Source organism: Typopeltis vanoorti, chromosome 2, assembly GCF_054136105.1.
Source record: "Typopeltis vanoorti isolate ZY-2024b chromosome 2, IOZ_Tvanoo_1.0, whole genome shotgun sequence".
Taxonomy (NCBI): Eukaryota; Metazoa; Arthropoda; class Arachnida; order Uropygi; family Thelyphonidae; genus Typopeltis; species Typopeltis vanoorti.
This window is the reverse complement of record NC_143550.1, coordinates 54,890,626-54,917,930: the sequence shown is the minus strand read 5'-3', so window position 1 is coordinate 54,917,930 and position 27,305 is coordinate 54,890,626. Positions and strand designations below refer to the sequence as shown.

Genomic DNA, 27,305 nt, shown 5'->3' with positions numbered 1-27,305 from the left:
TATGGAGATATGCATTTTTGCTCCCATAAACTGATTTTCTTCCTGCAAAACAGTCAGAAGTTCAAGCATTATGTAATTCCATGATAGGATTAATCAGCCTTCAGAGCATCAATCAGACTTGCAAGAAGCCAAGTTACTTGGACATGACATAACATAACATGTCAATGAGCCTAACACACAAGAGGAAAATAGAATCAGATATGAAATAATGAATCTGAAAATTTTACATGGCACATTTTTGTGTAGTTTTGTTAAGATAATATCTATTCACTCCAAATATCACAAAAACAGACTTAAACAGTATCTTTGTTATGCATATACCTTCTATTGATTGTTCTAGAATTTTATTTATTTTTTACAGTGTAGTTCAAGGTTTTATTCTTTTATAGAAAAAGAACCTACAAAATATAAAGGTATACATATAGAACATCTTATTTTCCTACATATCCCAACATCAACTGAGCATCAAAAATTAAGCATTAAATACAACTATATTTCTATTACAAAGATGATTATGTATAAATGTATTTTACTCCTTCATGCTTTAAGAGCCATTCTTTAAGTTTATTTTGAGTACCATTACAGTACAGCTGCTGTGTTCTGTTGCATTTAATCACTCGATGACAGGGAACTATTAGCTGAATTGGATTATTTTTCACAACAGAACCCACAGCTTGAGCACTGTCAGGATTACCTGTCAACCTAGCTAACTGACCATATGTGACAGTAGTACCTAAAGGTACTTTCTCTATTAAAGTCTTCCAAGCCTTTTCTCGATATGACCCTATAAAAAGATAAATGCATAATTTACACGATTTTAATGACATTTTAGCAAACTGAATTTTTTTAATGAAGAAAAAAAAAAAGTGCCATATCTAGATTACCCAAATAAAACAATTAAATGTTAATAAATGCATATAAAATGAAATACTCTTAATGAAAAATAGTTCTTTTAATTAGTCCAAAAATATGAAAATGCCACTCATACTTGCTTAGGAATACAAACATATATAGAATCTGCCTGACTTGCACAAAAGAGAAACAATACTACATGAATCCCACCTACAAATTGCTGATTATCATATTAAATAATTTTTCAAAGTAGTTTTTACACATCCAGAATATCTTTATTTCAACTTTATCACCTCCAATTCCCTTTGTGATATTTATTATTATTATTACCCCAAGACCTCATTGGAGTCAAAGACTCATCTGGGAGGTCCTTTTATCACACACACAGACATCTCAACATACCGTGTCTTAAACACACTCAAACTCCTTGCAAACACCACACTCTTGGGCAAGGCATTCCAATCATTCACAACTCTGCACGAAAAAAACCTGCCTCTCACTCCCCTACTCACACCCTCTTTATACAGTTTCCAGGGATGACCTCTGGTTCTCCCCTGATCTCCCACTATTCTCTGTAGAACTTCTCCACCACTAATCCTATAACAATCCCTTACCAACTTGTAGGTCTCTATCATATCTCCCCTCTTCCTCTTGTCCACCAGACTCTGCAAATTACATCTTCTCAAATCTTTCCTCATACTCGACATTCCAGAGGTCAGAAACTACCTCAGTCAGTCGCCTTTGGACCCTTTCCAACATATCTTCATCCTTCTGAAAACCAGGTGACCAAATCTGGGCACAATAGTCCATGTGTAGCCTAATCAAAGCCTTATACAATGGAACAAGAATCTCCCTACTTCTGCACGTCAGTGTCCTCAGCATCATTCCCAGAAGTCTTTTTGTTGTCTTCACAATTTTGGCAATGTGTCCCCTAAATTTTAGATCCTTATCCACTATCACCCCCAAATCTCTTATTTCCTCTACCTCCAACAATATATTCTCACCAAGCATTAAATTCTGCATCCAATCCTTGTTTTCCAAATTTTAAAACCTTACATTTTGCAACATTGAACTCGCATCCCCATTTCCATGCGCAATCACTTAATATGACATCCACCATTTTCAAGCTTTTTTTTTTTTTTTTGACAGTTTCTATAACCATGTACCACCATCTGTATTCCTTTCAAAAACTTCCCATGATATTTTAGCTGCTTTTTACACAACTGAGCTTTCATTTTTCTCTGCATTCTAAGGGTATGTGGCTGATTTACTTCTTAAGAACTTTCAACAGAATTTTTTTTTTTTTTTTTTACCTATAGGCAACTTCAAACTTCTCTACTTGAGTTAATCAATACTCTCTTCATGTTTTGTCTTTCTATTTCTATTCTATTCAGTTTTGGTTTTCAAGCTTTCCTTGTTCCACACTAGTTCATTCTTTGATCCGACCACATCTGGATTTCTGTGCTCAGATCTGGTTACTGGGATTTGAAGGGGGATGGAGAGGTCACTTCATCGTGCAGACAGGAACAGAATAACAAAAATGATATCAGGACCATACAATGTTGACTATGAAGATCGACTATGGGTGTGCAGATTGCAGAGTTTGGTAGATAGAAGACAAAGGGGTGGAGGAATATGAATGAGACATTTACGTTGTTGAAGGGTTGCTATTGGATTAATACTGAGATTTTTCATAGAGCAGAAAAAGGGATTAAAACAAGGACAAGGGAACATCCCTGGAAGTTACGGAAGGAAATAGTGAGTAAAAGGGCAAGAAGTTGGTAGGAGTTCCCAGAGAGGGTGGCAAAAATGCAAATAGTGATGTGTTTAAGGAGTGGTACAACAGACTTTGTATTGACCACTCACAATGAGTTATGACTCCATGGAGGTCAAAAAATAATAAATAATGTATGTTACTGGTTTTTTTTTTTTTTTTCTATTGTCATTGTGTAGCTCTCTCTCCCTTCCTAACAAGAGACATGCAAAAAACTGTTTGGTTTAACACAACACTTAGCAACAAAAATATGCAAGCTAAACACTCAAATCTATAAGTATCTACAGCTCTTAATTTACTGGTGTAATAGCTTTAAAGATCATCAGAAAAGATTGCCTGAAGTGCATATATAGATGTGGTCATCACAGCCCAGGTAGGTTTGAATTTCATTCCCAAAACTCAAGTCCCTCATGATATGACAAATCAGCCAGAAAATATATGCACCAACTAACAGCAAATGGAGATAGGATTAGCCACCATTCACCAAGCTTGGGTTTATAAGAAGCCAAGTTATTTAATCCCTAAAAACCAGTGGGTCTAATACATAAAAGACTGGATGAGGTAACAAATATAGTTCTCATTTGCTTCTGTGTTTGTGCTTTTAATTTGGCACTGTAATTAGGTCATACTGTTCTAAAACTTCCTGCACCATTAATTTAACACATTTAAGCTGGGTAGCGTAATATCATATGTATGTAGGTTGCTTCTATATCAGGTAGGAGCAATTTCTTTCACAAAATTTTCAGGGCATATTAGTTGCAACTTTTTCAACAGAATTTTATTTGTAAAATTAATATTTGCCTTAATGGTATTAAAAATCTCAAATACAATTTGAACTGATCACAAATTTTATATGCAAGCACACACATCTTTATTATTATTATTATCTTAACCCGGTTAGTAAGGTGGGGGTGTCACAGACCCCAAAGATTATAAATTGACTATAACTTTTTAACGTGTGGCAGTGAATCATGCCTCGGTATAGCTTCCCCTCCTGTAACCCACTACTTGACGCCATAGATGACAGGCTGTTGCGAGGAAGCACAAGTTTTAGTGTGCAGAGGTGTAAAGTGTGGTGGAGTCCACCAGACCCCACATTACCAAAAGTGAAACTATATTTGCTTCTGAAACATAAGTTGTTTTCATGTATATTCTACTAAAATATTATCGTTACTTCTGTCTTCTATATTTTTACATACCAACTATAAGCAAATACATTTTTGTAAATATTTAGAGGGTATTTTGAGAATAATATCTATTTTTTACTTATAGATTTTACTTATACGTCAACTTGTAGATGACGCTTTGACAGACGAGGAGCCATTTAACACAGATGATGATGATAGTGAAATTGATTTAGAATTAGTAACCATGAGTCTGATACAGAACAAGACTGCGAGGAAGAATCCACTAATATTGATTAAAAAGATATGGATTTCTATAATACACTACATTATTTGGATGGGTTGTGGGACCCCACCTTACCACTTTTGTTACATTTTCCCACCTCACCAGCACTGTGTTAAGACCCCATGGGGTCACAGACTCATCTAGGAGGTTCCTTTTGTCATACACACAGCTCATCATACTATAAATTAAAGATGCAAAGAAATTATATATTTTTTTCTTCTTTCTTTTAGTGTTGCACGGTGATTAGATTCATTTTAGAAATTATGGACTTGACAACCATGTTATTAATAACTCTTTTAATTTATTGACGTTTCGATCTTCATATTAAGATCATCATATGGACAAGCTAAGTTACAGTACATACAGGTAAGCTAGAGAAACAATGATTTGATCAAAGGTATTAATTATTTAGAAACTACATCGAGCTAAATTCTATTTATGATAACATGAATAAATATTCTTTCTTACAGATAGTTTTCTTTCAGTAACAATGATGTCCTATTTTTAGCATTACAAATGTTATTTTTGATTTAGGATCCTGGATTATCTATAGTCCTGTTTATAGTTACTCTTAGAGAGAAAGGTTCCGTGGGCCAAATATGTGCCTACCATATGTTTGGGATTTTTAGACCATTATTGTTCAGATTGGAGTGGTTGATAATAATCTCACAGGCTTCCTTAAATTTTCATTCATACCATGTTTTGGTGTGATGTAGACAACTAGTGCTTTTCCAGTCAATTCTATGTAAGGTATTCAAGGCATAATCAGAAAAGCCAGCTTCACCATAATTATTATATTTAATGTGTCTTTTATGTTCTTTTTGTTTGATAGGAATTGTGCGTCCTGTTTCCCCTATATATGGAATGTTACAGGTGCAATAAATACAGTATACTCCAGGGTGGGCCAGTGGGTCTTTGGATGAGTTAAAAAGGTTTTTTAATTTTGCAGGAGGTTTAAAGGTGGCTTTGAGGTTGTATTTTTGTAGTATTCTGTTTATTTTTATCTGATGTCCCTTTAATATAAGGAATGGTTATAGTTTTATTGTATTCTGGTTTGTTTTTGTTTTTTATTGGGGTCTTGTAGAGAATTTTGTTAACAGTGTTTTGGCTATAACCATTTTTTTGAAAAGTATTGTTGATAACTTTAAATTCATCTTTCAATGCTTGTTCACTGCAGCAGATCTTCAGAGTCCTGTTTTTTAGAGTATTAATGACATCTAGTTTTTGTGTTGGGTGGTGGTAGGAGTTTATGTGTATATATTGGCCAGTATGTGTCGGTTTTCGGTAAACAGTGAAGGAAAGATTGCCAGAAGGAAGACGTGTAACAAGTGTATCTAGAAATGGAAGTGTGTTGTATTTTTCAATCTCAATTGTGAACTGTATGTGTTGTTTGTTTAGGTGGCTAAGGAATGTGTCTAGCGGCAACGAGACCAGATTGCGAAAACATCGTCAATGTATCTAAGCCAGACTTTGGGTTTTAAACAAGAGGAATCTACAGCGTGTTGCTCAAAATGTTCCATATAAAAGTTAGCAATAGGGGGGATAATGGCGAGCCCATGGCTGTGCCTTCTTTTTGTAGATAGAAAGCGTTTTACCATACAAAATAACCAGAACGTAATACAGCACAAAGAGCACTGTGATATCTGGAGGGAATTTGTTCTGTAAAAGAAGGATTGTGTCATTGATTGGGACATTTGTAAAGAGGACAGAGACGTCAAAACTGACTAAAAAATCATCTTTTTCTAACATAATGTCTTTGATAATGTTTATAAAGTGTTGTGTGTTTCTGATATAGGAGGGGGAATGATCTACCAACTCCTTGAGTGTTGCCACCAATTTCTTGGCTAAGTGATAATTCGGGCTATCTATCCCTTCGACTATTGGGTGGAGGGTGTGTTTTGTTTGTGAATTTTCAGTAACCTGTAAATTCTTGGGAAACAAGTGTAGTGCAGAAATAGTTTTTTGACTGTATCTTCAGGCCATGTGGTAATTGATTTAAGTAGTTTCTCTGTTTTCTTTTTTATTCTATTGGTTGGGTTGTAGTTAATGAGTTGGTATGTATTATTGTCCGAGACTAGCAGATTCATTTTTTCTAAATAAGTGGTTTGGTTTAAAATAACAGTGGCATTTCCTTTATCGGCTCTAAAATGAAATTATACTCTTGGTTTAATCCTTTATCCAAACAAAGTTTGCATGTGAAGTAACTTCACAACTGGGCAATTCAAATACAGAGGTTTCACATGACTTGCCTTAGTATCCCATATTGCAAAGCACATATCCTTACGAACATGCATAATGCTGTTATGGGAAGGGTCACTATCCAGACCAATTTTGACCTTTATTGAGGTCTCATCAGTGAGAGCCAGACTGAGAAGTGATATCAAGGTTGAAGTAATGCAGAAATCATATTTCCATATACAAGTAGCCAAAAGGTGTCACACCTTATTACTAAAATACTCTGGATTAGAGAGAGATTTTGAAAGTTTTCCCACAGCCATTCCCCCTTAACTGCAGGTTCGCTATCTGTGGTCAACCCCGATCCGAAAATAAATACACAAACTGTACAAGATGATATGCTGCTGCATCAATCCACATGTATTCCTGCCAAGCCTAGATGAATCACCAGATCAACATTAACTCGTTGGATTACCTCCCCCCCAATAACAGTAATGTATACACAGCTGTATTTTTATTATTAGTTAGTTAGTTAGTTATATTTTGCAAACAAATCTCTTTCCCAAACCTCAAAGTTTTTTTTTTTTTGGTTTTGCTTTTAAATTATGCCATTATAAATGCAAATATGCATGTTTAGCGTTCAGAGGGTCGCATTAGTCACTCTTCCCAGCAACTTATATCACACGCACACACACACACATAATATTACAAATGTAAATTATTAATAATTCATTTGCCAATAATGAAAATATTTCTATTCGCAGCAGTTCTTTCTTTCCTTAATATCTGCCATTCTCGTATTTACTCATTACAGATGGTTTGCATATTTTACATCTTTTATTAATTCATATATATCAACCAAATTATTATTATTATTAATAGAGACCTCAGGGAGTCAGAGATTCATCGAGGGAGACCACATACTACACACATTGGCTATCATACTTATTCTTGAATTCATTCACACTGCTTGCACTCAAAACATCCAATGGCAATCCATTCCAATCACACACACTACCCTCTGAGAGAAAAAATCTAGCCCTCAACCCTTTCTAGGCTGCCCTCTTGTCCTTTCCCCACCCTCCATAAATTGAAATCCTGTATGACCTGTTCAGAAGTTTGTAAGTCTCAATCATATCATCCCTCTTCCTTCGGTTTGTTCATGTCTGCAGTCTACAAATTCTTAACTTGTCTTCGTAATCACTATTCCACAATCCTGATATCATTTTTAACACTCTCCTTTGCACTTTTTCCAATATATTAGAATCGCAATGGAAACCAGACCTGCACACAATAGTCCAAGTGAGATCTTATCAAGAGGCAAAATGACATCCTTATCTTTACATGTGAATGTTCGTTTCAGCATTGCTATTATCTTTTGATTGTATTTGCAATCTTTGCTACATGGCCCCTGAACTACAAGTTCCTATCTACTAACACTCCAAGATCCTTACCCTCATCAGGTTCTTCTGGCATAATCCCACCAATATAATACAACATTGGATAGCTAATCATGCCAAAGTGAAAGACTTTACATTTACTGACACCCATTTTTCCATTTCCATAATTCCAGTCTGTTCAAATCATTCTGCAATTACTGCATATCCACAGCATTCCTGATTCTCTTACCCATCTTTGCATCATCAGCAAATAGCTGTATGACGCTTGTCAAATCCTTCCCAATATCATTAATGAACAGATTGAATAACAGTGGACCAAGCACCGACTCTTGTGGTACACCACTTGTTACCTTAAATCTTGCAAACTCACATCCCCTGTATACCACTTTTTGATATCTGTTAGTCAGATAAACCTATGTTGTTCATTACAAAGTAGAGATTCATTGTCAACCCATTTCTGAATGCAAGCCCTAACCAATTTTCTCCAAAATCCTCACCACCACTCCTGAGATACTAATTGGTCAATAGTTGGATACATTGGTCTTTGCACCACCCTTGTGCAATGGAATTCCCATACATTCCTTCCTTTCATGCAGAATCTTCCCTGTTCCGAGACTCATTAAACAGCCAGTTTAGCTGAACACTCTCCTAGCACACATGCTGATATCCCATTAGTCCCTATTGTGAATTCTTATTCAATTTGTGCAACAGCTCTGAAACCTCATCCTCATACACCTGCGTTTCTTCATCCAGTGAAGAGGTAGCAGTGAGCTCAATGCTGCATACACCAGGTTGATAGCTTTTAACAAAATGGGTACTCATTAGCTGAACAACCTCTTCTGCATCTGAATTTAGAAGAGTTATTCTTTCATGTTCATTCTTTTTTTTTTTTTTTTTTTTACTTGCAGCGTATCGATAGAATTCTTGTGAGTTGTCTTTAGCAGGCAGAGCCAGTTTCTTTTTATACTTGGACTTTGCTTTCTGTATACGACAGTTGTGACTTTTCTAGCCTGCTGCTTATAACGTTCATAACGGACATCTTCCTTATGCACACAGTGTTCCTTCCACATCGTCCTTTTCTTACGAATCTCTTGCTCAATGAGATTTTGCACATCCATTTGACTCCTACCCAATTTGCTCTTCAAACTCTCGGGACACACTCTGATATCGCATCATTTAAGTATTCTTTAAATGCTTCCTATGCACTGTCGATATTCTTTCCATCCAGCAACTGATCCCATTCCACTGAATTCAATAACTCCTCAGTTGGTCATAATTTCCTGCTTTGTAGTTCAGCATGTAACCTTTTCTGAATAGAACATTCATAAAGTTATTCACTTCCCAAGTGAGTACTGCATGATCACCAACCAGCGGTAGAATAGTTATGTCACAGGGCATTTAACTGATGCTATAATGAAATCTAACACCTTTTGACCTCGAGTTCCTTCTGTCACGTGTTGCTTCAGGAAGTTGTCCCGCAAAAGCTCAATAAATGCATCTTCATTCTTCTCATGAGATTCTACTGCTACCCAATCAATATTTGGATAATTAGTCCCCCATTATGATTACTCTTTTCGCACTCATCTTTTCTATTTGGCAATGCATTTCTTCATCACTAGCAACCGATCCACCAGGTCTGTAAGAATATCCAGCTATGTAATTGATCTTGTTAGATTCCACCTCACACCAGATGGCTTCAAACTCATTGCCGCATGAAATATTGTCAGTAGTAGTACTACTACTACAATCATAGGTCTCAACTCTAACTGGATACCAATCTGACATCACTAGCAGTACGTCCCCTCCTCTCCTATCCTTCCTAAAAATACTGTACTCTTTACACTTGATACCAGTTAGTAGCTGATTGTGATAGCCAGGTCTCACAAATACCTACAATCTGAGGTCACAACATATTGACTAAGGCAACAAACTCTAACCCTTTGTTTCTAATACTCCTAGCATTTGTGTACAGATATATAATCTACCTGTTTGTTCTTTTGTATAGACTTGTCTGCAGTATGCTTGACACCGTTGGACAACTTGCATATATCTATTTGTTGGATCCTATTTCTTCTCAATCTATACTTTGGTTCCGATATATAGTTATTTACGATGTTCTTAACTAGTTGATAAGTTGCAAGTTGATTTCTAATTCAAATATAAAGAAAATTTATATTTAAAGACTGCACCACTTTATATCTGAATTAGTTCAAGAATCGAAGAAAAACCAACTCTCAACTACCTTTCCTTTATATGTTGTTATTATATATACTGGCCGAGTATATTTAACTTACTTAATTTACCCGCTTTGGTTCGAATATTTTATGAATGGTGCAGTAAAAGAGATTCAGGCAAAATACAACTTTTGATTAACAAAACAAACATTTAATTTTAGAATCACAAAATTTACACTTAAGATCAAATCACTAAATAAGTTATTATAATCACTTCAGCCTTTCTGATAATAAAGTCATACAAACTCAGACAATGGTAAATCTGTTATCTCTAATACAGTCTTCTCACAGTTCCTTAAGTTCCAAATACAATAAAATCGCAGTAACACCTCTTTACAAGCAAACACTTTTAAATTTACACTTCAGCTAATCTCCACAATAATTACTGTTAGTATAGGGAAATTCTAGGAAGAAACACACTCACATCTCTGCATAGGAATATTAATGGTTGGAATATTCTTACCGATAATCTTCTTTCTTCATCTACTTATACACACAAACTTTTTGTAACTGTAAACACTTTAAACAATAAATGGCATTAAAATAAACCTTCTAAGCAATAACTGAATTAATCAACAGTTACAACACACATAATCAAACGTTCTTGCATGAAGTACTACTGATCACTTATGAATTAAGGTAACACACATTAATTCCTTGACTTGAAGTTTTATATGCACAGTTGTTCATTCCTCCGGCATTCAATTAATCTTTAGGCACTATAATTCTAAACACAGCTATCGGTAAACTTCAACTTTACAGCCTCTACTTATTCTCTAGTTATACTGTGCTATGCTTCAAGATTCCGTGTGTCCTTGAAAGATCGGCCGTGAAATTAAATCTCAACTACAGTATCACTATTCATTCATTAGTCACTCAGCTGTCTTCAGTAGCTATAATTGTTATTCTAGCTTATTAGCTAACCGCTTCTCGACTACTGGACTTTAGTTACTTGAGTGACCCGCCGACTCGCTATTACCGCACTCTGATTCCCGAACGCTGAAGTAGAATATCCTCTGATTCCAACCGAATGCCAATTCTCTCTTCCGATCTCTTCTCTAATTTTCAGCGTTCCTCGCTTATATATCCATTCTTCCCACCTAAATTGTTCTTGTGCTCTCTTTTATTAAAACTCTTTTCAGTAAACCTTCAGCATTCTCCCTCACGCACTGTTCCAAACTCGCGCTCACTCACTTACATACATCTCCATGACAACAAAACAAAATATAATAAAATTGAGCTACTGCATAACGTTAAACTTCTACAAGTAGGAATAAATAAAGAATATTTATATTTCAATTAATGTGCAGTTAAAATATCAAATACAAATTCTATATTAACATAGTAATAAATAAAATAGCTTAATAATATTTTAATCTGAGTTTTATTACTATTAACACATATATCCTTGATTAAATATCAAATAAAGTTAAAGGTAGTTATATGAATATTAAATTATAAACAAGTGATTTACATTAAATAATATTTACAAGTCTAGCCTATGTGATGGAAGATGTTGGATTCTGAAGCAAATAATAATTACTTAAATCTCTATATATTCAGAATCCAACATATTCTTTTCTAAAGCTTTATATATGTAGACGGCTTTGCACATGTTTAATGGGTCCGAACCCGATGAACACAAAGCCAAAATCATTCTCTCCTAGTCAACATTTCCATAACAAAGCCCATTCCCATCATTAACACAGTTATATAACATTGTCGCTCTTACACTCACATTCACACCATTCCTCCCTTTATAAGTTTCCCTGACTCTCTGTGTTAGGTCTCATGTCAGTTATTAGTTTTTCTAGACTCCTGATACCAAACGCATTCAGATGTAAGCTGTCCCTCTTATAAAAATCCAATCTTCCCTCAAACTCAGTCCACACATCCAAAAACTTGCATCCATTTCTTCTATACAGCCTACACATCGAATCGTTTGCCATCATAGCCCTTCTTCTTAATTCATTTTTATCATAGGGAGGTAAAATATTGATGATTTTCACTTTCTCACTCTTCCAACAACCATTTCATGTCCTCTCTTATACTGAATTTATCGCCAGTTAAGTCGTTAGTGCCAACTACAACTACGATTTCACTTACTTTTCTCTTCTGTTTTTGAATTGCTTCCTTTATATTCTTAATTTTTGCACCAAGAAAACTCGAAGTTCTAACTTGCTCATCAATAGCATATTTTATTATAGCGTCACCTTACCAAATAACTTCTTTCTTTTTACTAACAACGTCACTTACCTACTCACCAATATTACTTACAGCTTTGATTTCAATTGAAGAATCGGTAACAATGTGGCACATCAACCAAGGCACAAACACAAAAATGAGGCAGAGCGCTGTGTTTCCTCTAGTTCCACCAGAAGGCCATTGGGGCAGTGAGAGGTTAGATCTCTCTCTCTCTCTCTCTGATGTGAATGGGTTAAGTAATGCTGGAATTTTTTTTTTACAAATTATCTGATTATGCATGGGATTGATCATTCAGATAAAATGTTTGCTAAGCTCCAATTCCCTTAAACCCTTATATAGATGCAGATAAATACAATCATGAAACTTTGTTTGTCATGAAAGAACATTAGAGAAGTTTTTTTTTTTTCACTGACTAATTACACAAATTGAAAGACACGAGAACTAAAAAAAAAAAAAAAAAAAAAAAAAAAAAAAAAAAAAAACACGTAGGCTGTTCAATAAGTAATAAGACTATATTTATACAGAAAACAGATTACCTTTAATCATCATCATTTACATGGTCTTTTTCGAAGTAACTACCGTGAGACGCAATGCATTTGTCCCAATGTTGCGTCCAATCTTTATCTTAAAATAAGATAAAGATTGTGTTTAAGATAAACGTTGGATGCAACGTTTATCTTAAACGCATGTGAAAGTCTGTTTTTCGAGAGTTCTTTCAAAACCGCCTCCGCAGCTTTTACACATGCTTTGTTGCTTTCGAAATGGCAGCCTCTTAGTGGTTTCTTGAGCCGAGGAAACAGCCAGAAATCGCACAGTGCGAGATCTGTATGGAGGGTGTGGTAGGATATCTGTGTTGTTCTTCTGCAAAACGTCCACTACACAACCAGCAATATGTGGCCTTGCATTATCGTGGTGCAATAAGAAGCCATTCTTCAGCAATGGACGCTTCCTTTTGACGTGCTTGATGATAATCGCCTCTGTGATGGACGTTGAAGATCTTCCCTCACGTTCAAGATCTTCCACATTTTGCCTTCCTTCCTTCCTTAAGTTTTATGCCAGCGAAAAACACTTGCCTTTGACATTGATTCATCGTGGAAAGCTTCACGTATCATGTTAAAAGTGTCCAATGCCGATTTTTGCAAACGCACACAAAATTTAATCGCATAACGCTGTTCCAAGGACGCTTCCATTTCGAAGACTGGTCCCACCTCATAGGCGCGGCGAAACAAGCTTGCATTTAGTCACGTGACACTCTGGCACATCAGCCCGTATACGCCATCTATCAACCTCTGATAGATGGCGTATACGGGCTGATGTGCCAGACATAATAGCAACATTTCTTTATTCCACAGAAATTAATATTGTGATGAGTGGTTTCGCCACAGTAAAATTAGTCTTATTACTTATTGAACAGCCCACGTGTATATATGAAATGCCAAATGGCTAGTTTTTTTTTCTGGCAACTTAATAGATATTTAAAGGGATAAAAATCCTATGTTGTTGTTATATAGCCAGTAAGTGAAACTCAAGATCGAGAACTACGATCTATGAGTTTCAATGCCGAAAAATTATCGGCGAAGGAAATTCGAAGCAAAGGTGGAGCAAGCTCCCTCACAATTCTTGATATTCTCTCATAATGTAAAACACAGCTCCTAGGAGATTTTGCTCCACCTTTGCTTCGAATTGCCTTCGCCGATAGTTTTTCGGCATTGAAACTCATAGATTGTAGTTCTCGATCTTGAGTTTCACTTACTGGCTATATAACAACATAGGATTTTTATCCCTTTAATAACCTGCTGATTATTATATAATTTATTACACAAAACTATATCTCCAATTTAAACAGGTGAAAACTATAATGTTGGTGCAATAACAGAACACTCAGCTGTGTATACTATATACATAGTATACAGTCTATATGACAAGAATTTATATTCTTGTTTAATCTCATACTAAAGCATAAGCATGAAGTAAATTCAATCAAAGTCTAAACCAACCTGGGTAGTGACCCTTCCTATAACGTTTTTGCATTATGGAATATTAAGGAAATTAATGTGAAATCAATAGCCTCTATATACAAGTAGATAGATGTGAAATTACTTCATTCTTATGCTTGGTATAGGATTAAAACAAGAATATAATTTGTCAAGCATACAATGTAATCAAGAGAAAAACTTTCCACAAATACTTTAGTAACAGTTTCAGAGAATTTGTTGTCATATACATTTGTGCCAGAAATCTCCTATGTTATAATAAAATAAACAAATTTTAGAAACTAAAGTTTCCTGAACTTTTTGTACACAAACACTTACCATTTATCACTGATACTTACTGCAAAAATTTTATTTTTTTAATTAATAAATTCCAAAAAAGCCAACATATATGAAAATGAATTATCTGAAAATGATTTTAAAAAAATGTTAGGCTTACCAGATGCACCTCGAACTGATGCACATATTGATGGAATTATAATGGGAAGATTATGGGGATTTTTGAAGTACACCTTCAGCCAATCTATACACTGGAGGGCAGGTTTGTAAGTGTATCCATTGTCATTCCATAACTGTGTAATAAATTCAACCTCTGCACTGAAAAATGTTATGGCCATGCATAAGCATATAAATAATGAATATGATACATTGAAAATAGAAACATATGGTTAACTTGACATTTCAGATTTATATTCCTGAAAAACACTGGACCAATCAGCAATGTAGAAATAGAACACTACTAAAACTAGTATCAGGTTCTTCAACTTTTGCAGATCCTATCCACCCCCCAAATCATATTTGTGTATTGTGGATTTGCCACCATCCAAGATATTTCAGGAACATAACTCCATGTATGATGTTTTACTGTACATAAATATTTTCCTGAATAATGTAGTATTAACATACATAACACAAAACCTCACATAAAAATTTAAGCCATCAAATACACATTACCGGACTGATTGAAAATGTTTTCTTGAAGAAAAAAAGGAATTTGAATAGTAAGCTTTCTTCTAAAATTCTTTATAACACTGTGTAGGGTTCAACAGCAGTTGAATGAATCAGATTAGCAGCAAGATTGTTTACCACTTTAACATCATTCAGTATGCGATGGTTGTGAACTGAAGTTTTACAAGTTTGTCCTCCTCTCTTTAGTCTCACTTAATTTTGCCAGTTGTGAGAAATCAATTTTTCTTGTTAAAGTTATATTAGGTATCTTTTGGGCTAATTTCACGATCTGTTTCTTTTGATAAAAAATATCAGGAAAATTGTTGATATGAAACTTCATCAGGCCAGTTTCTTCTGATATTAAAATACAAATTAAAAGTTAGAGGCTTTATCTTGTCTAAAGTATTTAGTATGGTGGTACTCTTTAAGGAAACAACAACACAGACTAAGCATTAATTATTAATTAACATTTCTAATATTTTGGCAAATGTCAAACTGCTATCATGAAGGAACAATGTACAAACTGATATGTAAAAAACAAGTGTCTTGCTGGAAGAGTTCAGGTATAAGTCCCAAATGAAATTAACTTCATATGCTGCAATCAATATATAAACATGTTCATGTACTGCAAACTACACTGCGATATCATGGTTTACAAATTTAACTATCAATCTGGATGCCTGATAAATTAGATTCCTATGCATTTTTTAAAATTCTGTCTAACCAAACGTTATTATTGGAATATTGCAATGATGATAGAATATTTACATCAGACTGTAAGCTAGCAACAAATAAAAATCCAACTACTGAAATATCATTACATGTTATATAATTAAAGATATCCCTGAAATTGAGGTCAGCATTACTGATTTCCAAAAAAAAATGAAAACATTTATTACACTGATCAGAATCTGTGGTTATAAAAACTGCTCAATATGCAATAAAACATGCAAAATGACAATCTAATTGCTTCTGCAATTTAAGATTAATTGCAAGATTAAGATTAATTACTCTCCTCACTTATTCTTAAAATAAATACTACCGAATACTTAACTCATTATCTACATGGCAAGCTCATAACTAGTTTACCTTTTACAACTAGTTTTTACCAAGCTAATGACAGGTCTGTGGAATGTTCCCTGTAAGGATAGATTGAAGGTGTGTGTAAGAGTGTGCAGACTAGAGTTTTTGCTTAGAGAATGGTGAATGTGTAGAATAGATTTCTACAAGTAGTTATGAGTGTCTTGATGAATGAGTTTACGGAGAGATAAGATAGGTATTGTGTGAAAAGTGTTGAGTGTGGATCTTCCATGATGAGTTTTGATTCCATGGAGATATCTCAAAAATAATAATCACAAATTTACTGAAATAGCTAGGCTTCTATATAATACAGGTTTTTTTAGTGTTAGGAGTATAATATAGCAGAAAACCTAAGTACATTTATTGGTTCTTCTTTTTCAGCATTATTTCCAATCTTAACTTTTGTTGAAGGTTTTTTCACTTGGTTATACTATAAATTAAAGATGCCAAGAAATTACATTCTTGGTTTCATCTTTTATCCAAGTGTAAGCAAACAAAGTATGCACATGAAGTAACTTCATGACTGAGCTACTTGTATACAGAGGCTAATGACTTCACATCAATTGCCTTAGTATTCAATAGTGCAAGGCACACACACATCCTTATATACATGTATAATGCTATGCATTATGGGAAGGGCCACCACCCAGGCTGTTTCAACCTTTACTGGAGGTACATGGGTGGTCTGAAAAGTTCTCGGCCTAACAATGAAAAAATGAATTTATAATTTCAGAATTATTTTTATTTTTCAACATAATCTCCTTTAAGACTGCTAAATTACCATTATCCTGTCCCTGTATTGGTTCTCAGTGAGATCTGCAAGTCCTAATTGAAGATGCTTTTTTTTCTTCTGCACGAATTTTTTCGTCTAGTCTGGTTAAAAGATCGGAATAATATTCCCCGGTTATTGTTTTACCCTTTTCAAGATAATTAATAAACAAAATGCCTTTAGCATCCCAAAACACCGATGCCATGACCTTTCCTGCTGATGGAACCAACTTTGTCTTCTTTGGCGCTGAACAACCAGCTTCTGTCCACTGCTGTTTCGATTCTGGTGTGTAATGGTGAATTCAAGTCTCATCAATAGTAATAAATTGATGCACAAAATCAGTTTTATTCTTGTTAAAATGCTCCAAGCACTGTTCAGAGATTTTCATGTGAGTGCATTTTTGATCTGCTGTGAGCAAGCGCAGCACCATCTTGCACAAAGCTTTTTCGTTTGCAATTCTTCATCCAAAATATATCCTACATGTTCTTTTGAAATGCCTTTAGTCTCAGCAATTTCACGGACTTTGACTCGCCGGTCATCCAATACCATATCTTGCACTGATCAATGATCTCTGGTGTTGTTACACTTTTTGGACGTCCTTCACATGGATCATCTTCAAGGCAGGTACGGTCACGTTTAAACTCGGCAGCCCATTTCTTAATTGTTGAAAACAAAAGGAGAAGAGTGCCCATAAACTTTTATGAACTTCGAATGAATTTCTTTTGGCATTAAACCTTCTTTTTACAACAAATTTTATAACCACATGATACTCAATTTTATCCATTTCAAGGGATGCAGACAACACTTTGGCTTCCAACAGCTGTATAAAAAAAAAAAACTACTTGATAGAACAAATTGCAATTTCACACGGATGCTTATGACAGATGCACCAACTTAGAAAGAAAAAAAAAAATCTTACTGATAGCATTGCCATTTATGGTTGAGAACTTTTCAGCCCACCCATGTATGTTTATGTGTGGTGATACCTCTCCAACTCTGAGTAATCTACAAGATTACTCTAAATCTCAGTAAGTGACCCTAAAGATCATTACTAAACTCATTACTCCTGATCTGAATCACTCCTGTACAAGAGATTCAGAAGTGATTCTGCCCAGTGACAGACAAACCTGTCACCAGATGTAGCATCTACTCTCCAGGAGGCAAGCAAATCCAATGATGAGAGCATTAATAAATACTTGTTGTGTCGTCCTCTTATGTTTTAGGGGCCCTCTTTTATCTCTAGTACACATATAACACTTATTTCTATCTTTCACTTAATAATTCTTAGTTATTCCTTTCTTATCACTTATTCAATACCATTTACCTCTAATGTCTGTCTCACTTTACTTAATACTGGCCGAATCCCTGACAAGAGTGAAGCTGTTGTTTTGTGAGACAAAAAAAATACAAATGGCAGATGCCTATTTCTTTGTCTCAGCACTGGTTCCAACTCTTTATTTAAACTCAGAGAAAATTTATTTAATTACGCTGCACCACCCTGAATCCTAGATTATACCAAATATGTATGACCAAGGAGTCAGAACACAGTCAGCATTCACTCTTCTCAGCTATAATTTTCCAACTTGCAATCATGACCCAATATTATATAATTTCCCGTCTTTTGTGGTTTGCTAGATTTTATGAGCAAGTGCAGTAGGATCTAAGTACAGGCAAGACAACATTTATATTTAAACAAAACATTTTAATTACAAGTAGAATACATATAATACACTTAGAAACACTGAGTTAATCATTCAACTAAAATTAGGTACAGCATTAGCACTCTTACATACAGTTATCTATCCTTCTCAGGAATTTCTATCTGGGAAACAAAATTAATAACACTTTATCACTTAGTCTCTTTGTACTACTCTAATCAATCAAATTTCACTCTTAATACTTATCAAATTCCATTCACAACTTTCTCTAACAATCCTATTCAATTTTACATACATCTCAGACCTAATTAAGAACACTTATAAATCTCTCTCTCTCTCTCAAGGTATTTCATGAGACAATATTCTATTTCTTTCTTAAATTTATTAATAACAGTTCAAAGAGTCTCTCGTAGCACATACAATAAAATCTTCTAATTCAATTCCACTAGTTAGAAGACATAAATTTTCACCTTACCAATTGCTGGTACGCTACTTTGATTGCTTCAGTATCTCGTCAGGTATCTACCTTGTATGACTGTTTTACTTCACACTTCTTCTGGATACTCTTTACGATTTTCTCCATACTTCATATTGGAAGATTTCTGAAGTTTTCCACTATCATGATCTGCTGGGCTTTTATCCGACTGGCAAACTCCCTGGTCATAACTTCCTTGAACAAAGGAAGACCACGTGAAGGCTCCATACCAGTTGGACTTCCGAGAGCACAGGAATACAGCAGCAGGAAAACATCTAAAAAACCTTGTTTGCAGCGTTATATCTCCTTTTAAATGCCGCGCCACTTTTCTCTTTCGTCGTCATTATCTACGTCATGCTTTCTCTACGTCACACGCCACTTAGCGCCGCACGCGGAATCCTCTCATAACTTATAGAGTGTAGTGGTGGAAGGCCCCGTGCTACATAACAGATATACCTGTACACTCACTACATGTTTCGGAAGTCGGCCATTTCACATTTTGGTTATTATTTCACACCCAGCAAAATGGTTAGTTATTTACATAGTATTTGAGACTAAGCAGCTATACACCAATAATATAATGAAATTTCACATTACAAAATAAGATAAGATATAAACTTAAACTAAGATTTCTATACAAGTGCTTCTTCATTTTCTGATAAATCATTAATTCTTTCAAGATAGTGTGAACGATGTTAAGTCCGAGTGAAAACGTAATTTTCTTTAATATTTTGTTTTTCCCCGACTTAACATACTATCAGTTGGGAGTCAAACCCAGAAGAGATACGAAGGTCTTTCTTAAAAGAACTGGGCGATGGACTGAGTCCTTGACTCTTTATCCCGTCATCTGAATGAAGAAAATCTGTGTGGATGGGATGTTATTGAGCTAAAAGCTCTAGTCATGGCTGGGTAACGGCAATAGCCGAGCCTCAGTTAAAACTTCATTGGCTACAGCATTGCCATTTCTTACCCTGGAAGTCCTAAAAAGGACTTTAGGCTCCTGAATCATCAACCAGATGCGAAGGTTGAAGTAATGCAGAACTCATATATTTCCCATATACAAGTAGTCAAAAGGTGTCTACCAGAGATAGACGTTGAAAGTTTTTTCTTGGTTATAATATAAATTAAAGATGCCAAGAAATCATATTCTGGTTTCATCGTTTATCCAAGCATAAGCAAACAAAGTTTGCATGTGAAATAGCTTCATGATATAGGCTACTTGTATATGGGGGCTAATGACATCAGTTGCCTTAGTATCCAGAAAATCAAAAACAATGCTATCAGATATATAACGAGCATTACAAAAAATATTTCAGACTGGAGATTGATATTTTTAACTAATGCAATACCAAGGTAGTTTACACTGAAAGTTATGAATGCCATGAACTTCATGTACTGAAACTAGGATTATTTTATTTAGCACTATTTGAATTCAAACTGAATATATTTACAAAAGATCAAGGCACAACATTTCAAAGTTTAGGTCTGCCTTTGGCCTACAATTCAAATGCTCTCAGGCCTCTTCCTTTAAAATCTAGCTAGTTTTCAGCTGAACATGAATAGCATGCTTGCATAAAAATATTCCCTAATGTGGTCTTTGAGAAGCAGAGCTTTCTGAAATCTGTCAAAATCCACGAATTAATACAAAGCAACAAAATGTTTGGTGCTAATCTGACTAGACAGTAAGAAATTTTGTATCATAGTTAATCAAATAATGTTGATTAAAACTAAGTATTAGAGTATAAGAAAATAATGAAAAAAATTATGATGTATAAAGAACAAATCAAAATAACTTACTTCATATTAGGTGAAAATGTCTCATCATTAATGCTGGCTTTCGGTCTAACCATATGTAATCCACTTGGGCAACATATGAATTCAATATCACCAACAGGACTCCTGACAAAATAAGAATTGGTAGGGCCATGTCGACAAATACATTTTTTTCTCAAATGCGATTTAATTTTATTTGATATACTTGATAATTTCTGTTCACTCACTAATAAAAAATAAAATAAAGTAAATAAATATATGAAAACATACAAAAATAGCTCAATTAACTAAATGTATAAACACTTGATTCTCAATACCGGAATAAATTCACTATAAATTAAACTATATATGAAGACATTCTGCATAACAACACAACAGAAGCTAAATATACTCAATTTATAAGCAACTATTAGGTGCTTCAGGAATGAGAAATATTTGTCATGCTCTATACCAATAGTGGCAAACTGTGAAATAGAGATTTGAGTGTGCAAAAGTATTCGTATTTCAACAAATGATCAGAGCATTTAAAAGATACAAGATTAATTATTTTCAGAAATTTTTGGTCAATGTGGTTACTATTACACTACTCTAGATCAACGTTTCCCAAATTTCAGTACTTACATACCCCCTTTTAAAATCTCAGTAACACTGGCATAATCCCCCCCCCCCCAAGGGAAAGGCAATATGAAAGAAGTTATATTTCATTCAAACAGGAATAATTATAAAAGGTGTTTATTTTTTAACATATGCTTTAAAATAAATTGCAAATGCATGAAACATTTTTTAATTATTAAATGATTTTTAGTTATAGGAATGCAATATACATTATAGAATTTAGTGGTGGGTTCAGACTACATGGCTTGAGCTATTCAAATTTAAAACCTTTAAGCAAATGCTTTATACCATGTAGTCAGAATGTGATCATGCCAATACCAGACACAGTCTTAACAGAGGTCTTGATACATGCCAAGAGACATTTTGGTTAAAAACTTCCATTATATTTCTTAGTTACTGAAAAATTAATTACATAACAATCCTGCACTTATCCACAACAACAAAAAATAGCAATCAAAAAAAAAAAATAATAATAACAGTATCTCATATCTCCCCCACCCCGTGACTTTTCAAGTACCTCTGAAGATATAGATATCACACTTTGGGAAACACTACTCTAGATGAAAAAGAAAGCTATGGAAAGTTTGTAGATTTGTTTTTTTTCCTCCTAATTCAGACAAAAACTTTGTCACTATGACTGAAAAAGAATATACAGAATGTTATATTGTATACATATTATGAGAAATTCTGGGTTGTCTGTGCTGTGGAGTTTTATGAATATAATTTTGCAAATGAAAATAACAAGAGAGAGATTGCTAATACCTATGGGTAAAAAAATAATACAAATAAGAAGGAAAAACAATTATTGAAGAGCAATGATAGGCAAAATACTTGAATATAATACAGGAGTACTGGTAGTGACTACAGGGTGAAAGAGAAAAACAAACTGCAATTTGATATAGATGATAATCATCCATCCTATATCCACAAACTAACTAAGGAACTTCACAGAATAGAATATCCTAGATGCGTGTACACAAATTATTCATCAGTACCCACTCTTCCTCCATACATCTTATGGTATGTTAGAGGTTCTGCAACTGCTAGTGAGTGTGAAATTGACTTAAAAAAGAAATCACGATTCCAGATGATAGCATGTTCAGAGGAAATGAGTTATCAAAGGTTGGTCAATTGGTAGAGCCTCTGCTACTAATGGCTCAGCAAAAAGTTAAGCAAGTTTGAGCACGGCTAGTAGTTGGAAGGCATCAAACATTTGATGCTGTTGGTACACTCTCCTTCGATGAGTCTTTGGACTCCCTGGAGGTGTCACACATAATAATCAAGCAGAGAATTTGCTAGCATGGCAAGGCTGGTGTGATCTGCATCACACAATAAGCATTTTTTACCATAAAGAGGAAAATTTTCATCATAAAATATTATCCATATTATCTAGTAAAATATTACCAGAATCATGTGCATTTAATTTTAATGTCTTTATTTTTTAAAATTTTTGGCTAAGTTTCATAGCCATTGTCAATATAATTATTGGGGAAAAAAAGCAAAAACAAAACAATTCATTTGAAAGTATGTTACCATTATTGGCTGCAGGAGAATAGCTCCATCTGCATTAATAGCTATTCAAAATAAATTACAATAAAATAATTTAGTTAATAAATTATTTTTAAATATAAACAAAGAATTAATTACAAATTAAAGAACATAAATGGTGAGTATTAGTCAGTGTAACTTCCAAAAATTAAGAAAGTTTTATGCAAATCACTTTTGTTCAGGTTTGGGTTGTGAATGTGTGCTTCACAGCTTTCTTTGTAAAGTCTCTCCAGAAGAAAATAACTTTTGTGTAACATGGTTTTGTTCCACTGAATCCTGTGTTTTGTAGATAATGTGTGGCTTGCTCAACTATATTTATTGGGTTCTTTAAGTAAATGTATTCCTGATATTCTTCAAGATGAATTTGTGCAGAATGACCAGTTTGTGCATATAACATAAGCCACAAGAGCAGGGGATGATATAAATTCCAGGATATATTTGTCTTAGGTGAGATAAGGAAGGTATTAAGTTTGAGAACTGGATAGAAAGAAACTTGTAAGTTGATCTGTCAAAGTAGTCTTACCATTTTTTTCTGAAAGTTCTTTAACATATGGAATACAAATTCTGGTAATTTCTTCTTGAGGAGGGATAGGACGACAGTCATAATTATTATAATATATAATAATATAATTTTATAATATATCCATTAATGCAAATTGAGCTATTCTCCTGTAGCCAACAGTGTACATAACATCACATTCCTTCAATTGAATTGTTTTTTTTTTTTGTGCGTTTTCCTATAATTGTATTGACAATGGCTATGAAACTTAGCCAAAAATTTTAAAAATAAGACATTAAAATTAAACAATTGTAATATCCTGGTAATAATATTTTATGATGAATTCTTGCTCTTAAGTCTCAGTTTTTAAAAGAGGGATATTTTCTAAGATGATAATGATGACGTATAAAGGCAGTAGTTAAAAAAAAACCATCCCTCTAACAACAATGCTTTTGGAGGTAAAATATCATTCTCCCCCCCCCCTAAAAAAAAAAAACTGCACATAAAAATTCATCTAAGTTTCTGACAACATCCAACTGGTAAGCATTGAAGTTCCTGCCACTGCACCCATTTTGCTAGGAAAAGAGATCAGTATTCTTGGGAAGCATTTCCAAACAGCAAATGGTTGTTTGAAAATGAAGTCATTCATATATATATATATATATATATATATATATATAATTTTTCCTCCTTTCTATCCAATATGATATTTAGAACTTGCCAAGCCACAGGACTTCAGCGATTCAAAATATTTCAAAAATTTATTACAGTAAATATAAAAGTTATGCTTTATTGACACAGGCTATTATATTGAGCACACATGATGAATTTTTGCAAGTGAATTCTATAAATTCTAATTGTTTTATTTTAGTTGTAATTCACAATTAGCACAGCATTACAGACAGTCAACAACCAGTTGAAACTGTATTCAAAAACACTGCAGTTTAGAGACAAACTTGATTTCAAACCAAAATCATTTTCCTCTATCTTAGAATCATAGCACTACCCAGTGTTGTCTGTTTTTATTTTTTTTTATTTGTTTTTTCCCCTATGAGTAGCTGATTCTTCAACTTCCCAACGGAAGTTAAAGTTACAATTTTTTTTATAAGTATTCTGTAAATAAGTTGGAACAATTGACATACACCAGTTGATGCTGTTTAGTGTTAGCATTTTTAAAGCAATGCTAGTTATATTGTAAATTTTTCATAAAACTATAAAAAGAGCAATAAAAGAATAAAACTAATTCTAAAAGAGTACATTTTTTCTATATAATAAATTGTTTTTTATAACTGATAATTTACGTATTACGATTTCACATTAATAAAAATAGATATTTGACTTGTTTTAACTGAAATGAAACTCGGAGGTACTTTTTTTTTTTTTTTTTTTTTTTTTTTAATGAAGAAGGGTTCTCGAGTTAACGAATCCTGATAAATTCCGCAACTTGAGCGAAAGAAAAAAGCCTCTAAGTTGGCTTCATTAACGAACCTAGAACTCTGAATGTAGAATAAAAAATAAAAAAAGCACAGAAAAGCGGGTAAACAAAACAGGAATGCATTGGTCTTTGATGTGGCATGACAGCATTACGCTAGATTCGAACCACCGCCGCTTAGCTATATCCCTGTACTCAGTATCATTCTTGTTTGCGAAGCAAAAAGAGAATATCCCAGAAAACAGTCTAAATATGTTTTAAAAAATGTCTGAAAGAGAAAAATTAAAACATTTCCTCCTGAAACAAGAACTCAAGCACCATCATCATATGACGGTAACAATATTGAATATCTCAATAATATGCGTTTTCAATTTCTAATACTAATTTCCTTTGAAATAATAGGACCGTAAACTTTTAATCAATCCATGCAATTGTTATTTACACAAGGGTTCATTAGATCTTTCAAGCGTTCTATGTATGATAAATAAAGTAATTTAATCACACCTACTTGTGTAAACGCTTTTTAAATAAACTTTCTAATGGACGCTACTTTAACAAATTGTCATTATTCTTCAACTTTTCGCTAAAAATTAGCGATCTATCTATTCACCACTACTTTCCAATATGAATTAATTACACTGTCAACAAAACTATATATATCAAACTAAAACCAAAACTTCTAATCGAATTCATTCATAGCAACACTAATTTGCCTGAACTTTTTGCCTCTTATATCTTTTAGTATAAGAGTTGAGCGCCATCTATACTTTGTTTATTGGTTTGAGAGTAACCGAAGAGCAAGTACGCTCTTCAACCCAGGATTATGTCGTGTTAAAGGGTAGCCGATAGTGGTGGCTTAATTGTACGTCGTGTCAGTGTGTGTGTGTGTGTATTAGTATAGTGTGCACCGGTAGTTTTTTTTTTTTAATTGTTATTATTCACCTGTGGTGTCTTAGCACTCTCACAATAAACATGGCAGAAGCCGGTGATTAGGTATGTAAAATGACGGAGGAAAAGTGTCAAAAATATTCGCGATCAGCTTCGGAAGGCAATCTTGCCGACGTTGAGGATGAAGCTGAAGCTGAATTGCTTCCCAATGATCACCTCCTGCCGGTGGAGGTAAGTAAGCCCCAGTTCATCAGTTCAACGTTACCTCGTGCGTTTACGAGTAAACGTTGGAAACTCAAGAGAAAATCACGTGAGATCAAAGTGGATTTACCCGTATCTACTCAGCTTGATAAAACTGAACCTGAAATTCGAGATGGAAAGCAAACAACGTTGAAAAAGAAAGTAAAGGATGGAAAAAAGTCTGGGGGATTTATAAATAAACTTTTGAGAGCCTTTTCGCTTTCTTCCCAGTATTCTAGTTCCACAGTTAAGGTATATTCTGTACCCGGTGCTACCTCTAATAGCAAGCCGAAGACTCGCCTGCTCTCGGCATCTAACACGGATATAAGATCGCACACTGTTAATATATCAGAAAGTCAGGAATATTTCAAAGACAAAACGCCCGCCGTTTGTGGTATTAGAAATCATGGAAACACTTGTTTTATGAATGCTGTGATTCAATGTTTAAGTAACACTGATTTCTTTGCAGAATATTTTGTTATGGACCAGTACAAAGTTGATTTTCATCGTCGAAATAAAATTCATGCAAGGAAATATGGTACTAGGGGTGAAGTAACAGAACAGTTGTCAGCTCTGTTGAAATCGATATGGTCATGTCAATATTCAGCAGAAGTTTCCAATAAATTTAAGACTTTAGTAGCTAAATACGGTTCACAATATGAAGGAAGTAACCAGCACGATGCCCAAGAATTTTTATTGTGGTTATTGGACAAAGTGCACGAAGATCTGAACACAGCGCCCAAGCAGAAGTACAAAAAACCAAAAGTAAGTTCTGAAACATTTTGCGCTGCTTATAAAATTATATTAATTTTTATTAAAAAAAATGGCGAAAACACCAAGCTCTTCTGCAGGGATTATTCACGTAAGATTTTCTTTTATTATTTCTTCCCGTGTCTTATAGTACTTAAACGTTAGTTATTTCGTTGAAGTGCGTATTCAGTGTGATGATTTTTTTTTTCTTTCTTCCCCGTAGTATTATAGCTGGATCACTAAAACCATTTCTTTTACAACACAATTCTTTCTGGCATGAATTTGAAATATTTACCAATGAAAAATAATTCGAAGATGAATAACTACGTGATATATATATATATTTATATCAGTAAAAAGAGGAAGAAAAGTAAACACGAATGCTTTTAACTGATTCCGAATATTTACTAATTATTTAGTAAATATTCGTGGAGAGATTACGCACTTATTGATACTAAGACAATTCAGTTGCTAAGATCACTTGGAATTGGAAAGTAAGGATACTTTATCTGGAATATAAGTAAACCACTATTTTTGCAACTGCAAAAAAAACAGAATCAAATTAAAATGTTAAACATCAACTGATTGC

General features: G+C 34.1%; 2 protein-coding genes across 3 annotated transcripts in view; one reads left to right on the top strand and one right to left on the bottom strand.

Moving 5' to 3' along the window:
- Positions 1-328: 328 nt before the first annotated feature.
- On the bottom strand, positions 329-25,545 carry LOC150109023 (methylated-DNA--protein-cysteine methyltransferase-like). 2 transcript variants are annotated; one of them, XM_090405106.1, is made up of 4 exons: positions 25,347-25,545; positions 20,769-20,870; positions 14,481-14,638; positions 329-784 (listed from the first exon to the last, which is right to left on the bottom strand). In XM_090405106.1, the coding sequence occupies exons 2-4, from the start codon at positions 20,819-20,821 to the stop codon at positions 513-515; spliced, it is 483 nt and encodes a 160-aa protein (XP_090261232.1). In that variant the 5' UTR covers positions 20,822-20,870; positions 25,347-25,545; the 3' UTR covers positions 329-512. The 2 variants fall into 2 exon arrangements, with proteins under 2 accessions (XP_090261232.1, XP_090261223.1); XM_090405097.1 differs by having other exon boundaries at positions 20,769-20,970; positions 25,347-25,543.
- Positions 25,546-25,840: 295 nt separating this feature from the next.
- Positions 25,841-27,305, top strand: part of LOC150109022 (ubiquitin carboxyl-terminal hydrolase 31-like) — a 240,241-nt gene continuing 238,776 nt past the window's right edge. The window contains exon 1 of the mRNA XM_090401494.1: positions 25,841-26,731. Within this exon, the coding sequence (XP_090257620.1) occupies positions 25,841-26,731 (891 nt within the window). The remainder of the gene's footprint in view (positions 26,732-27,305) is intronic.

What these genes read in the sequence shown, in the direction of transcription:
- LOC150109023 (XM_090405097.1), bottom strand. An exon ending in ACATTTTCACCTAATATGAA is followed by an intron (nt 14,639 to 20,768) that starts GTAAGTTATTTT and finishes AACATTTTTCAG; the next exon opens with TGCAGAGGTTGAATTTATTA. An exon ending in ATCAGTTCGAGGTGCATCTG is followed by an intron (nt 785 to 14,480) that starts GTAAGCCTAACA and finishes ATCTTTTTATAG; the next exon opens with GGTCATATCGAGAAAAGGCT.